The sequence below is a fragment of the Lampetra fluviatilis genome, chromosome 28 (assembly GCF_964198595.1).
Source record: "Lampetra fluviatilis chromosome 28, kcLamFluv1.1, whole genome shotgun sequence".
In the NCBI taxonomy this organism is placed as follows: domain Eukaryota; kingdom Metazoa; phylum Chordata; class Hyperoartia; order Petromyzontiformes; family Petromyzontidae; genus Lampetra; species Lampetra fluviatilis.
In genome coordinates, this window is record NC_136302.1 from 6,573,974 (window position 1) to 6,586,656 (window position 12,683).

General features: G+C 47.8%; 1 protein-coding gene and 1 long non-coding RNA gene across 2 annotated transcripts in view; both read right to left on the minus strand.

Moving 5' to 3' along the window:
* Window positions 1-2,847, minus strand: part of LOC144942659 (uncharacterized) — an 8,398-nt gene extending 5,551 nt beyond the window's left edge. The window contains exons 1-3 of the mRNA XM_078869457.1: window positions 2,808-2,847; window positions 2,269-2,501; window positions 1,072-1,122 (exon numbers count right to left, since the gene is read on the minus strand). Of these exons, the coding sequence (XP_078725583.1) occupies window positions 1,072-1,122; window positions 2,269-2,501; window positions 2,808-2,847 (324 nt within the window). The remainder of the gene's footprint in view (window positions 1-1,071; window positions 1,123-2,268; window positions 2,502-2,807) is intronic.
* Window positions 2,848-11,184: 8,337 nt separating this feature from the next.
* On the minus strand, window positions 11,185-12,553 carry LOC144942732 (uncharacterized). The gene is made up of 3 exons (XR_013639410.1): window positions 12,288-12,553; window positions 11,545-11,588; window positions 11,185-11,247 (listed from the first exon to the last, which is right to left on the minus strand). It is a non-coding gene; the product is annotated as an uncharacterized LOC144942732 (long non-coding RNA).
* Between the last annotated feature and the right edge of the window lie 130 nt (window positions 12,554-12,683).

The following is a 12,683-nucleotide window of genomic DNA, read 5'->3' on the forward strand; positions in this document are numbered from 1 at the left end:
CCATCCCTACATCTTTTCCTTTACCGGTCATCCTCTTCGGTCTTCCCCATCACCTTCATTTTTCTCTTTTCCATACATTACATTCTTGACTAGCCCCCCCCCCCTTTCCTGTGGTGTGTCACGGGTAAATCGTTTTACAATTAGCTAAGAACCGAGTTTTTCTGTGCACAAATAATTGATAACCCTCTGGGCTAGGCCGGTGTAGGCCATGCGGGCGAGACTTAGTGCACGGCTCTTCCGTAAGTCCACCGCTCGATGAGGGCCTCCCCACACTGTGGGGGTTCATCGAAGTTATTTGACCATACTTCACCATTCTGGTCAACGCGGGTTGGTGAAGCTGGGGTGCACGAGCGTGGGAGCGTAGAAGTACAGTGCATGTTTGCCCCCCCCCCCATCGTTGAGTTAGTTGGCCATCCACCCCAACTTGGATGATTAATGTCAACGGGAAACAAATTTGTTGAATACTGAAAACAGAAGGATAATTCGCATTTCACGTCGCATTGAAGAGAGGTTTAGGCGGCTGTTGGGTTCAGTAAACATGGACCATTGGGCTAACTTTTGTCCAATTTTGGGTGTCAGACGGCACAGCACCTAACACGTTTTGTCAACTTGTTACCACGAGAGCACAGGCCATGAGTGGCATATATATATATTTTTTACGTCAGAGCACAGATGTTACATGTACAGTCCGTTTGTCAATCCACTGATGGATGACACCCCCCCCCCCACTTCACCACGCTGGCGTGTGCAGGTTGAAAGTGGGGGAAACGGACAGAATAGCAAAGGATTTTTGTAGCCACGTCGCTTCTGAAACATTGGTTAATACCTCAGTGGTCTTTACCTGGTAAGATAAAAAAAAAGTAATTTTATTTGTATAAATGTTTTATGCGATTACTTACCTTTCCTCTACTTTGCATTCCTGCCGTGTTTTGTAATGTGTTTTTGTTGTAACGTTCTGACCCGCCCCTAGTGGACGTCTGTTGAAAAAGAGCTTTATAGCTTATCGGATTCCTCCAGCACGAATAAATATTCTGACTCTGTAATGGACACAATGAGCGAGTTGCAACTCACAGCTCCCTCCACCGCAGCTGCAGGTCCCACCTGGGCAGTTGCAAGTTCCACCTGCAAAGAGGTAAACACAAAACTCGGTTTTGCTTGAATTGAATCACCGCAATCAAAAGCCACGACGAATCCACTGCCGGATGAAGGCCTTTCCAAGCCCCCACCACCTCTGCCAGAGTTCTGCAATGTAGCAATCTTCCTCGCACCAGGACAAGATCTCATTTCATTGCTCAATCTCCGCGGGGAGCGTCCAAGACTGGCGGACAGATGAAGCGTTTGTGTGAACGACTGGAAAGTGCATGTCGATTGTGTGTGTGTGGGTCCTGATCGTGGAGGTTACACAATGCCACGTGTGCTTATTCGCCTATGTCCCGTGTGGACGTTTTAGCGAGCGCCGTGCAATTAAACCACCGTCACGAATTTTACAATGACGGCTCGCATCAAACACACACACGCGCGCTTGGCGCGGGTGCTAAATAAAGCTAATGGAGCCAATGCCGTTAATTCAACACGACTCCTCTCCCCTGCTGCACGCAAGCGTTTGTACTGCTGCGGCCAGCCACGTAAAAACACCTTGGGCTGTAATTTCACATCGGCACGAGTCAAGGGACAGAGAAGCTGGCAAAAACAGTCCTTTAAGGGGGCCTCCAGTTTGTTACGGAATTGAGCTTCACAAAGATGCACGCATGTTAACATACACACCGCAATTTAACATGTAGGCTTTCGCGATAAATATTATGAATAAAAGTTTTCTTTTGGTTTAGATCGCTTAAATTTAGATGCATCGTTAACTCACCACCCCATTAACCCCCCTTCTGATCTTCGCACCTGAGAGGCTCACAGTGATTACATCACCTTACTCTGTTTAAGACCAGGAATAGGAAGACATCGTCACAATTCTGGCAAAATCGCTTGATGAAGCTGGTTGTAATCACCAGTGAAGCGTCGTACTCACATTGTATATGTTGTGGGTTTAGTCTCCAACACACCGGTGTACCGAAGTAGTAACTAATTAGTACGTTTTATTTACATGACAAGCCTTACTAATTGGCTGCGTCGGGTGGTGGTGGGTTAACGACACATACATTTACGCGTTCTAAACCAATTTTTTTTTTATTATGAATAAACACCGCAATTAACTTTCTTTTTGTTTCGTGCATACGTTTACGAAAACAGGCGGGAGGGTTTCGCGAAACCGTTGTATACCTTCAGAGCAAGCGCCGGTGCAGCCACCGCCACTTTTGCAACCGCAAGACCCGCATGGGCCACTGCAGCAGTTGCTGCATGCGGAGGAGTCGCAGGGCGTCTCACCGGAGGTGTCGCACGGCGTGCCACACGGATTGCAGCAGGAACCGCTGCAAGAGCCACCGCAGCAGTTGCCGCATGCGGTGTCACACGGCGTACCACTGGACGGGTCACACGGCTTGCAGCAGGAACCGCTGCAAGAGCCACCGCAGCAGTTGCCGCATGCGGTGTCACACGGCGTGCCACTGGACGGGTCACACGGCTTGCAGCAGGAACCGCTGCAAGAGCCACCGCAGCCGTTGCTGCATGCGGTGTCACATGGCGTGCCACTGGATGTGTCACACGGATTGCAACAAGAACCACTGCAAGAGCCACCGCAGCAGTTGCTACATGGTGCGCCACTGGATGTGTCACACGGATTGCAGCAGGGTCCGCTGCAAGAGCCACCGCAGCCATTGCTGCATGCGGTGTCACATGGTGCGCCACTGGACGTGTCACACGGATTGCAGCAGGGTCCGCTGCAAGAGCCACCGCAGCCATTGCTGCATGCGGTGTCACACGGCCTGCCACTGGACGCGTCACACGGATTGCAGCAGGGTCCGCTGCAAGAGCCACAGCAGCAGTTGCCACATGCGGTGTCACATGGTGCGCCACTGGATGCGTCACACGGATTGCAACAGGAACCGCTGCAAGATCCACTGCAGCAGTTGCTGCTTGCAGTGTCACATGGTGCACCACTGGACGTGTCACACGGATTGCAGCAGGGTCCGCTGCAAGAGCCACCGCAGCAGTTTCCGCATGCGGTGTCACATGGCGTGCCACTGGAAGGGTCACACGGATTGCAGCAGGGTCCGCTACAAGAGCCACCAGAGCAGCTGCCGCATGCGGTGTCACATGGTGTGTTACATGCAGTGTCGCATGAGCCTGAGAAAAGAAATGAAAACATCAGGTTCGGGACTCGTAGCTGTTAAATTACTTCCAATGTGAAAACAAACCAAGGTGCAAACACACAGTGACAGAGCAGCAGACGAATAGGATTACAGGATTTCCAGTGCGCAAATATATCATTGTATAACCGCTATCACACCTTCATTCGTTTAAATGAAAAACAACTTTGTACAACTATGGCTGTTATGAACACACAGAAGTGTGAATGCAAACTTACATGGACTCTTGCCACAAGAACCACATGCCAGGGCGCAGATTTCTTTGTCGAGACACGCTGAAGAAAGTCATGGGAATACCCCGGGATTAATAATAATAATGCAGTACATTTGGTATTCATACCATTCTTATAACGCACTCCATACATATTTGAATTAATGGCATAGTATGAGATATCCAGATTAAGTGGATAAAAAGAAAGTGATCTGAGATGCAGATTTGTGATCTTTTTTCGCAGGGCAATTCTGTCACACTGGATAGTGCACTGCTCATTGCTAGAATCCTGAATAGAAAGTTAATCTCATCTTACGACAAATATCGTCACTGTCCATTGCTATTAGATGTCTGCTCTACGAATGTATGTAGAACGTCTTTTTCACCGTACGTAGCCAACCGTGCTAATCGGAGGTGCTAATCGATCTCTTTTGACCAGTGTATTGGGGTGCTTCCATTGATGGTTGAGCAACCCAATCAATAAAATTGGCAGTGCAACGCACATTTAAAACAACACACAGAGTCTCAGAGCGACAGCATCTCAAGATGCTGCATAAGAGTGGAGGACACATGCTCGCAGCGGATGCGACGATTGCAGACGGGGTTCGAGGTTGAGAGGTGGAATCACGAAGAGAGGCGTTTACAGTAATCCCTCGCCACTTCGCGGTTCAAGTTTCGCGGCCTCAGTGCATCGCGGATTTTTCAAACTGATTTAAAGGCCTCATTATACCTGTGCAGTAACACCATCATCATCATCATTCATCATCACATTCATCGAACTGCACAGGTCTGTCATTGTCGTCATTGTCATCGTCATTGTCATCGTCGTCGTCATTACTGGAGTCAAGTCTCAAGATACTACTGTCATTGGTGAGTGTAGAACACCATAATACGTATCGTATGAGAGAGAAAGAGAGTGAATGTATAATATTAAGGTTTTATAATTAAATAGATTGAAGCAAAATATATATATAAAGTATAAATATACATATTTTAAACATTCTGGTACCCACACACACATATACGGAAATTCCTAGGGGGCCAATCCTACTTCGCGGATTTTCACCTATTAACCGCGATAAACGAGGGATCACTGTATTTGTGTTTGGAGGAGAAGAACTGAGGACTCGAGACCGGACTGCAAAAGGGAACTGTTGCAGCGGTGCAGGTGAGCAGGGATACAGAGAGAGAGAGGTCCAAACAGCTGGGCCACCAGAAGGCAGAAGGAGAAACCTCCCATAGAGCGGAGGTGGACCTTGGCTGATGAAGAGGAGGGCAATTTGAGCTGAGTAGAGAGTGAGGCCGAAAGGCGAGGAGGTAGTCAGGAGCAGGTCCACGATGGCGACTTCAAACGTTGAGAGTTCAATTCTAATAAAAAAAAATTAACCCGTAAAAACAAAGTTTTTCACTATAAATCCTTTATATGCGTGGCGGCTAGAGTCCTCTCGTCCTCTGGCTTGAGATGGCTGCCACCTACGGGTCAGATGATTGCCTGCCACCATTAAGCAATTGGTAATTAAATATATATATTTTTTTCCTAAAAAGTGTAAAATTTTGGAAATTCTTTTCAGGAAAATTAATTGTCACGCACAACGAGTCTGTGTGGAAAATGTCAGCTCGATTGGATCACGGGAAGTGGGTTAAAAAACGACCGAAAGATTTGCACAGTCGTAAGCGCGCAAGCAAGCAAGCAAGCGAACTTAATATAAAGGATTTAAAAAGGCCCATCTCACTTTGCCGTATCAAAGACTCACGTATGTCGGCAGATGGTGACGAAGTACGGAACAGCGCCAATAATTCAGCCAGTCCATCCTTGTCTGTGGAGCAAAGCGAATGACTTGCAGGCATCAACACGGGGACAGTTTGAAAGATGTTGTAAGAACACGTGCGTGTGTGCCTGAGACAGTGGGGAGCGGTAATGTAGCGGTTAGCGCGCTGCGCTACGAACCTGGCGACCCGGGTTCGATTCCCGCTCACGGCCAACACCAGTGACCATTATCTGAACCGGTCCTGGGCCTCCCCTAAGTCGACTCAGCCTCAAATTAGTACCTGGTGCGATGTGTAAACATCGCCACTGGAGAGATAAAGGCGGCCGGGCACGGTGTTGGCTACCCACCCCCTCGTGTGCCGTGCCGGCCTTTAAAGATGCTTGCTAACAGCACTTGCCCCAACAGTCTGTTAAGGCTATACGGGGGATCTTTGTCTTTGCCTTAGACAGTGAAACAGTCATCAGTGACTGAGGGAAGCCTCTGTACTCGAGTCGGGAGTCCCGAGGTGCCAATGGGGGTCCCCCTATGCAAAGCAGGTGCACTCGGAGATGTTCCGTTACGCGATGGGCGCACGCTGGTCGACGTTGTGTTCAAGTGCAGTGCACCACGGACACCTTCTGACGAGGAAGGTGTTGCGCTTTTTATGGTTAGGCTAAATATGTATCTTTTTTAATTCTATTTGATTCATATTTTGAACCGTGGAAATTTTTTTTCTATCTTAAATTTGAATCGCCCAATGTTGTTATGTTTACACGCTAAGCGCTGTGATGATTTAATCGCCCAGGGCGCTATGTTAAATAAAGTTTAAATTATCGATTAAATACGAACGAAAGTGTCATCATAAGTTTCTATTCTATTTGTATTATATTTCTATTTTAATTTAACCAAGTAAGGCCCACTGAGCTCTACAGCTCTTTTTCAGAAGCTATCACAAATGATAGCTCAATGAAGTGTCAGGGTCCAGATCGAACCCACGACCTCCTGTACACAGGGCAAGGTAATTAACATTTTTCCACAGTGGCTCCCCAAGTTTAGCTAACACTGAGAACCCTGGTGGGACATTTATAGCAGCCAAGTACTCGAATCGCATGTTTTTAAACGTGGACGGAAAATCCGGAGGACCCAGAGAAAAACCCACACGACCAAATATACAGCACGCATCAGCGTCGTGATTGAACCCACGACTTCCTGTACACCGGGCGAGGTAGTTAACATCTCGCCACCGTGGCGCCCCCAAGTTTAGCCAACTCTTGAGAGCCCTGCTCACCGTTGCACAGGCGACTGCTCTGGCCCAGCAGGGAAGGGTCGGCCGAGGCGGTGCTGCCAGACAGCATGGTGCGCACAGCCAGGAGGCCGTCCAGCCCGCGAGAGACGCCGCCGGATAAGCAGCTGCCGAACTTGCGCATCAGCCGCAGGCATGGCTGCGGCTGCTGCGCGTTGCACGGGCAGTCTGCAGACAACGGGCGCCGACCCACGCACACGCGCAGATGTGAAGATCCCCCCACCACCCTGCACACCCACCCCGTGTTGCCTTACGCAGGCTGTTGGGGCAATTGCTGTTAGCGAGAACCTATGAACACCGGCACGGTGGTGTGGCCGGAAAACCCACGTCTCTCTCGCGTGCTGATGTTTACCCACCCCACAACGGATACTCATTTCAGGCAGAATCGACCTAGGGGGAGGCGCAGGACCGGTTAAGTTATTCGCCACCGATGCCGGCCAGGAGTGGGAATAAAACTCAGGTGGCCAGATTTGTAACACGGAACGTGAACCACTGCGGCGCTGCTCCCCGATGTGCATGCACGCGCACACACACACAGCGCACACACACACAGCGCACACACACACACACACAGCGCACACACACACACACAGCGCACAGACACACACAGCGCACAGACACACACAGCGCACACACACACACAGCGCGCACACACACACACACAGCGCACGTGCAACTCGACGTGTACCCACGTGCCACTGCCTCCGAGGAGGCATAGAAAGCAAATGGATTTTTTACGACTCACCATGGGTGCAGTGGTGATATTATAAAGCTTGCAATCTCGGAGTGACTTGAAGGTGGGGGGGGGTTGATAAATCGTGCAAAAATGGGACCAGTGTGATTCCATGCGAGACGCTCAGCTGCATGGCAATGAGGTTCATGTACGAGGCAGTGCAGCAGGTAGGTTGTTGAAGACCTATCTGTGCGGTATTTGAGTGTCAGCCGCTCGGACGCGTGGGTTCATCTCTGGGCAATTTGGTCACTCCAATTTTTGTTTTTCATAAAGTGACCATATATCCCAATATGTCCATGTTGAAACTAAATTATTGAAAGCGCTTCTGCATAAATCATTATCATCACGAAATGCACTTTATAACTACAGTGCAATCTTGTCTTTCATATTTAATCCTGCTCTGAAGGTCCAGTGCATGAAATGTTTTCTTTTGTATTTTCAGGTCCAGGCCAGGGTTTTGTTTGAATACAGTCGTCAAAATAAAAGTCTTGACCCGTGGCGCAACACGGTCAGGGGAGTAGAGACTGTTGCACAAAAGGGCAGCAAGATGAGCAGGAAAGGAATGCTGGGGCGGAAGTCCCCAAGACAAACAAAGAGGGCGCGGTTGAGAATCAGCATATTCATTTATACTGGAAGAATCTGATGAGCTATAAAGCTATTTTCCACAGATGTCCAGTAGGGGTGGGTCAAAAAGTTACAACAAACAATCCAACAACACGATAGGAGTGCAAAGTATATAAAAGGTAAGAAAATCACACGAAAAAATAAAAGTAAAAAATAAAATCAAACTAGTTTTTTTTTTACCAGGCAAGGCTCACTGAGCTATATTGCTCTTTTCCAGAAGTGACATGTGGCCACAAATGATAGCTCAACAAAGCGGCTTACCATTTGGAAATGTATAGGAGCCAAATAATGATGAACCGGGCAGCAAGGACAGATAGAATGACCAGGCCAAGATGTCAGGGACGAGAGGGTGATGATGAGAGGAGGGGGAAGAGAGGAAATGAGGAGTGAGCAAAAGTGAGCTGCACGGAGCAGCGTCTGTTTTCTGAGGGGGCGGGGAGAGGGGAGGGATTCAGTCAGAGCGGGGGTGGGGGGACTCACAGAAGTCACATGGTTTACAGGAGGCGTGCGCTGATATATATCTGCGTGGGCTGATGTATATTGTCATCATTTTCAAGCCCCTGTTAAGGCTTCCGCATGCCATGTGCGGGGTCATGGGGGTCGTGTGACCATCCCACACCAGAGGTCGCAACTGGGTACCCGATACCCGTACCCTACCCGATACCCGGCTACCCGTACCCAGTCGGGTACGGGTACGGGTACCCGTTTGCGACCCTGGTGCGGCCGGGTATGGGTACGGGTAAGGAATCAAAACCCGTTTGCGACCTCTGTCCCACACCGACCAGCGTTGCGCAGTGCGATCAAACCACCCCGCACGACGGCCACGACATGGGGAGGGGCCTTCATTCAGCAGCGGATTGACAAAGGGCATTATAGACATAGGCACCGAGATATCAACAACTGTTTAATGAAACGACTCAAACAATGCCTCGCGAGTAAGTGGGTCGGTATAAGAAGAAAGAAAGAAACGCGTGTACTGGTGGTGGTGTCGCGTGTAATGCAAAGGTGGCGATGGAATTCACATTTTACTTCCCCGACACTCTGTAATTGGCTCTGTGCTGCACGCCGGGGAAATGTCACATGGCACTTGCTAAAAAAAAATAACAACCCAATTTTCATTTTGAACGTTGTATACCTCTGTGTATTGTGAATACATCCCAGTAAGCACATACTTAACAAGTGCTGTACTTATCATGCGGTTTCCCGACCGCACATAGCTGGGCAAGCTAGCCAACCGCTTAACGTGCAAACATTCTGGCATGAAATAATAACGACGCCCTCCGCTTACCGGGAAAAGCCTGTTCATTGGCAGTCCCTGAGCCATTGGTGAAGATTCCAATTTCGCTTCAGCGCTACCACAAGCGGTACTCGCATTATCACTGCCAGAGGGACGATAATGATGATGATAATAATGAGCCGATTTGTCTCCTGACTGGGATTTGAATGCACAAATTTCTCCAGTGGAATGTAATTGTCCCCTTTCTTTAGCCAGGAAAGCCTCGACCGAGCCTCAAGACTCTTTGAGGAGGTGTCGGCATTGGGATGTTAAACCACTCAGATTTAATGAGCGTTTGGAATTTTGGGAGAAAACGTGATTACCCAGGAGAAAAGGCATGCATGCGAGGGGGATAACACGTAAAAACACAGGTGTGTTGAATCCACTTGCTGTACTGCCACTTCCTGGCCACTACGAAGCCGAGTGGGTTTTAGAGCCTCACAATGTTTGTGTGGATCCACCAACCCTCGCCTCCGAAGTGCTGGCTCAAGGCATGCGCCTCTATGTAAGCCACAATTCAGGTTTTTGGGTTATACTGGTAGGAACCCACTGGTTCCACCAGCCCACAGAGGATTATTGTGTCCGTCCGTCCGTCGTGCAGGGAGTGGCTGGGTGGGGAGGGAGAGGCTGGGTGGGGAGGGGAGGGGCTGGGTGGGGAGGGTGTGGAGGGGCTGGGTGGGGTGGGTGGGGAGGGGCTGGGTGGGGCTGGGTGGGGGGTGGGAGGAGTGGGGCTGGGTGGGGAGGAGCTGGACACCCCGTGGTGCCCTTATAAAACTCAACGTTTAACCTACTCACGCCGGCTTGTGCCCGCCCTCACAGTCGGGAATATTTGCGGAATACACCACGCCGCCGTTGACCGTGGCCATTGACCGAGCAACCCAACGTTCCTACCAGCTCCCTCCGCAGGAATGTGTTATCGCGTAAATATAAATGTCGTTAAACCCGCCACCACCCAACAACAATTAGTAAGGTTTGTCACGTAAACAAAACATGGCAATTCGTTACTAGTACAGCACACCAGTGTGTTGGAGAGCAAATCCACAACATTTACAATGCGAGTACGACTTTTCATCAGTAATTACAATGCATATATACAATGAATGCATATTAATTACAATGGATACCCATTGTAATTAATATGCATTTATTAATCCCCCCCCCCCCCATTTCGCACAAGAAGGGCTCACCAAAGACTTCATCACATCTACACCTCTATTTCTGGAACGAAACAGGAGGATTTCTCCACAAATCTGGCTGCCGCATGATGCCGGTTGTAATTACTGGCGAAACGTCGTACTCAGATTGTAAATGTTGTGGCTTTGCTCTCCAACACACAACCGGTGTGCTGTACTAGTGACGAATTGGCATTTTCTGTTTACGTGACAAACCTTAGTAGTTGGCTGTGTCAGGTGGTAGCGGGTTTAACGACACATTTATATATTTACTCGATCTAACCCAAAAAAGCCTGTTTTATGGATATTGGTTGGGAAAGCCTACGTGTTAAACTGTATTTAATCCATTGATTTTTTTTTTCTCGGTTCATGTGTGTTTCCTGTGCCACTGCTCTGTGCAATTGTGCTTCTCAATTCCATTCGTGTTTCAGGACTTGGCTTGTATATGTGCAAGACACAATTTCAGGTAACAAACGACGACGAATAGAGATGTCCAGTTTCAATAGATTTGTCTACCGGGGTTTGATGAAAATTCATTCTAGATTTGAAGTTTTCATGACTGCAAGGACTTCTGACTTATATAACCTCCTTGGCTCCGGCATATCTCCCACTTCAGTAAAACAAAAAAAATATTGCTGCGGTTGCTTGTGTTGCAATCGAAACGTCGTGATAAAAAAAAAAAATTCACCTACGTGACTTTACCGAAAGAACCAAAGAGTTTGATGAAAATTGTTCAATCAGCCCATCAACGACGCTCTGGCATTCTGAGCACAAACACGAGCGTGAAGTAGTGCGTTTCAATCATCCTCACTCACCATTGATTCCCTTTCTCGGGGCAGCAGACCCCGAGGTGATCAGCAGGACGAGGATGATGAGTTTGGACAGCATGGTGGGGTTCTAGTCTCCTACTCGATACAGAGACAACACTGGAACCGTGGAGACATCGAATGCGTCAGTGTTCACGCACAAGCACACGCCTTAAACGTGCGATGTTTGTGACAGCATCGCAGGAAGTTGTTGCACAATCAGATTCAGAATATGCATTTATACTGGAGGAATCCGATGAGCTATAAAGAAATTTTTCCCCCACAGATTTCCAGTAGGGGCAGGTCAGAGCGTTGCAACAAACAATACAAAAACCCGATAGGAGTGTAAAGTATAGTAAAGGTAAACAAATCACTTAAAACAATATACAAATAAAACTTAACTATGTTTTATCTTACCAGATAAAGCCCACTGACGTATTAACGTATTCTTCAGAATCGACCTGGGCACAAATGATAGCAAAAAAAGTGGCTTATCATGTGAAAATTTATAGCAGCAAAATAAGAAAAAAAGTATCTAAATGCCTGTTTTTACAAAAAAACGAGGTGCATCAGGTTTAGGGTGAACGGCAGAAAGTAATATACCGCATACAATTGTACGCATGTACAGTACAGCGTGTAATTGCAGAATAAGCCAATATTGTAACATTGTCTTGGGGTTACAAAGCTTGTGCATATATCTACGTTCATATTACTGCATTCACTTCCAGCAGTGAATTAGCAAGGAGTTGTACACAAACCTCAGTTAAAAAAACACAAAACCTCGCTGTAATTTTCTAATTAAAATCAATTATTAGCAATAATTGATTTAATATTTCTGCCGCGTAACTTTGCATTTAACACGAATTAAATGTAACCCGCCGAACGCACTTTAAGTTTTACAGGTCATATTTTTTGATGACTGAGACGATACGAGTGCATCTCGTGAAGACGGTATATGTAGCACGATTGGTTAAAGGCGCATTGACATTAAAACGGAACATTACGTAAATGTTAACATCATTACAACACGTTAATCACGGCTGTAAAATATTGCCGTGCAATTCAACCACGATTATGAAGACGACGCAAAAACACATCGTATCATAACAAGCCACAAGCGCACGGCACACAAATGTCAAAATTCAAAGCGTAACACTCACGGAGACGATAGCAGTCACGAGCCGCGTCTTGTCATTGAGCATTCGCGATCGCCGGCTTGTCGAGTTTTAGACGTGGGCGACTGCAACGTCACCGGTGTAGCTGACCCCACCAACCATCCTTAAATATCCAGAGCCCTGTATCGATCCGTCAAGCACCCCTTCGTCAAGCAGCATCCTGAACTGCAGCCCTCTGTCCATTTGCTCTTCAACATCGCTGTTACGAAATAATACATTCGTGGAGCTGTGGTGTGTTCCACGTGTATAGAAACATGTGTTCCAGTCCATCAGCCTATTTATTGGATTTACAGACCAATATTATCAAGCAGTATTTAAGCATATTCTGAAATGGTTTCAACCTTCTAAAGCTCATCCGCAGCCATGCTTGTTAAATAAATT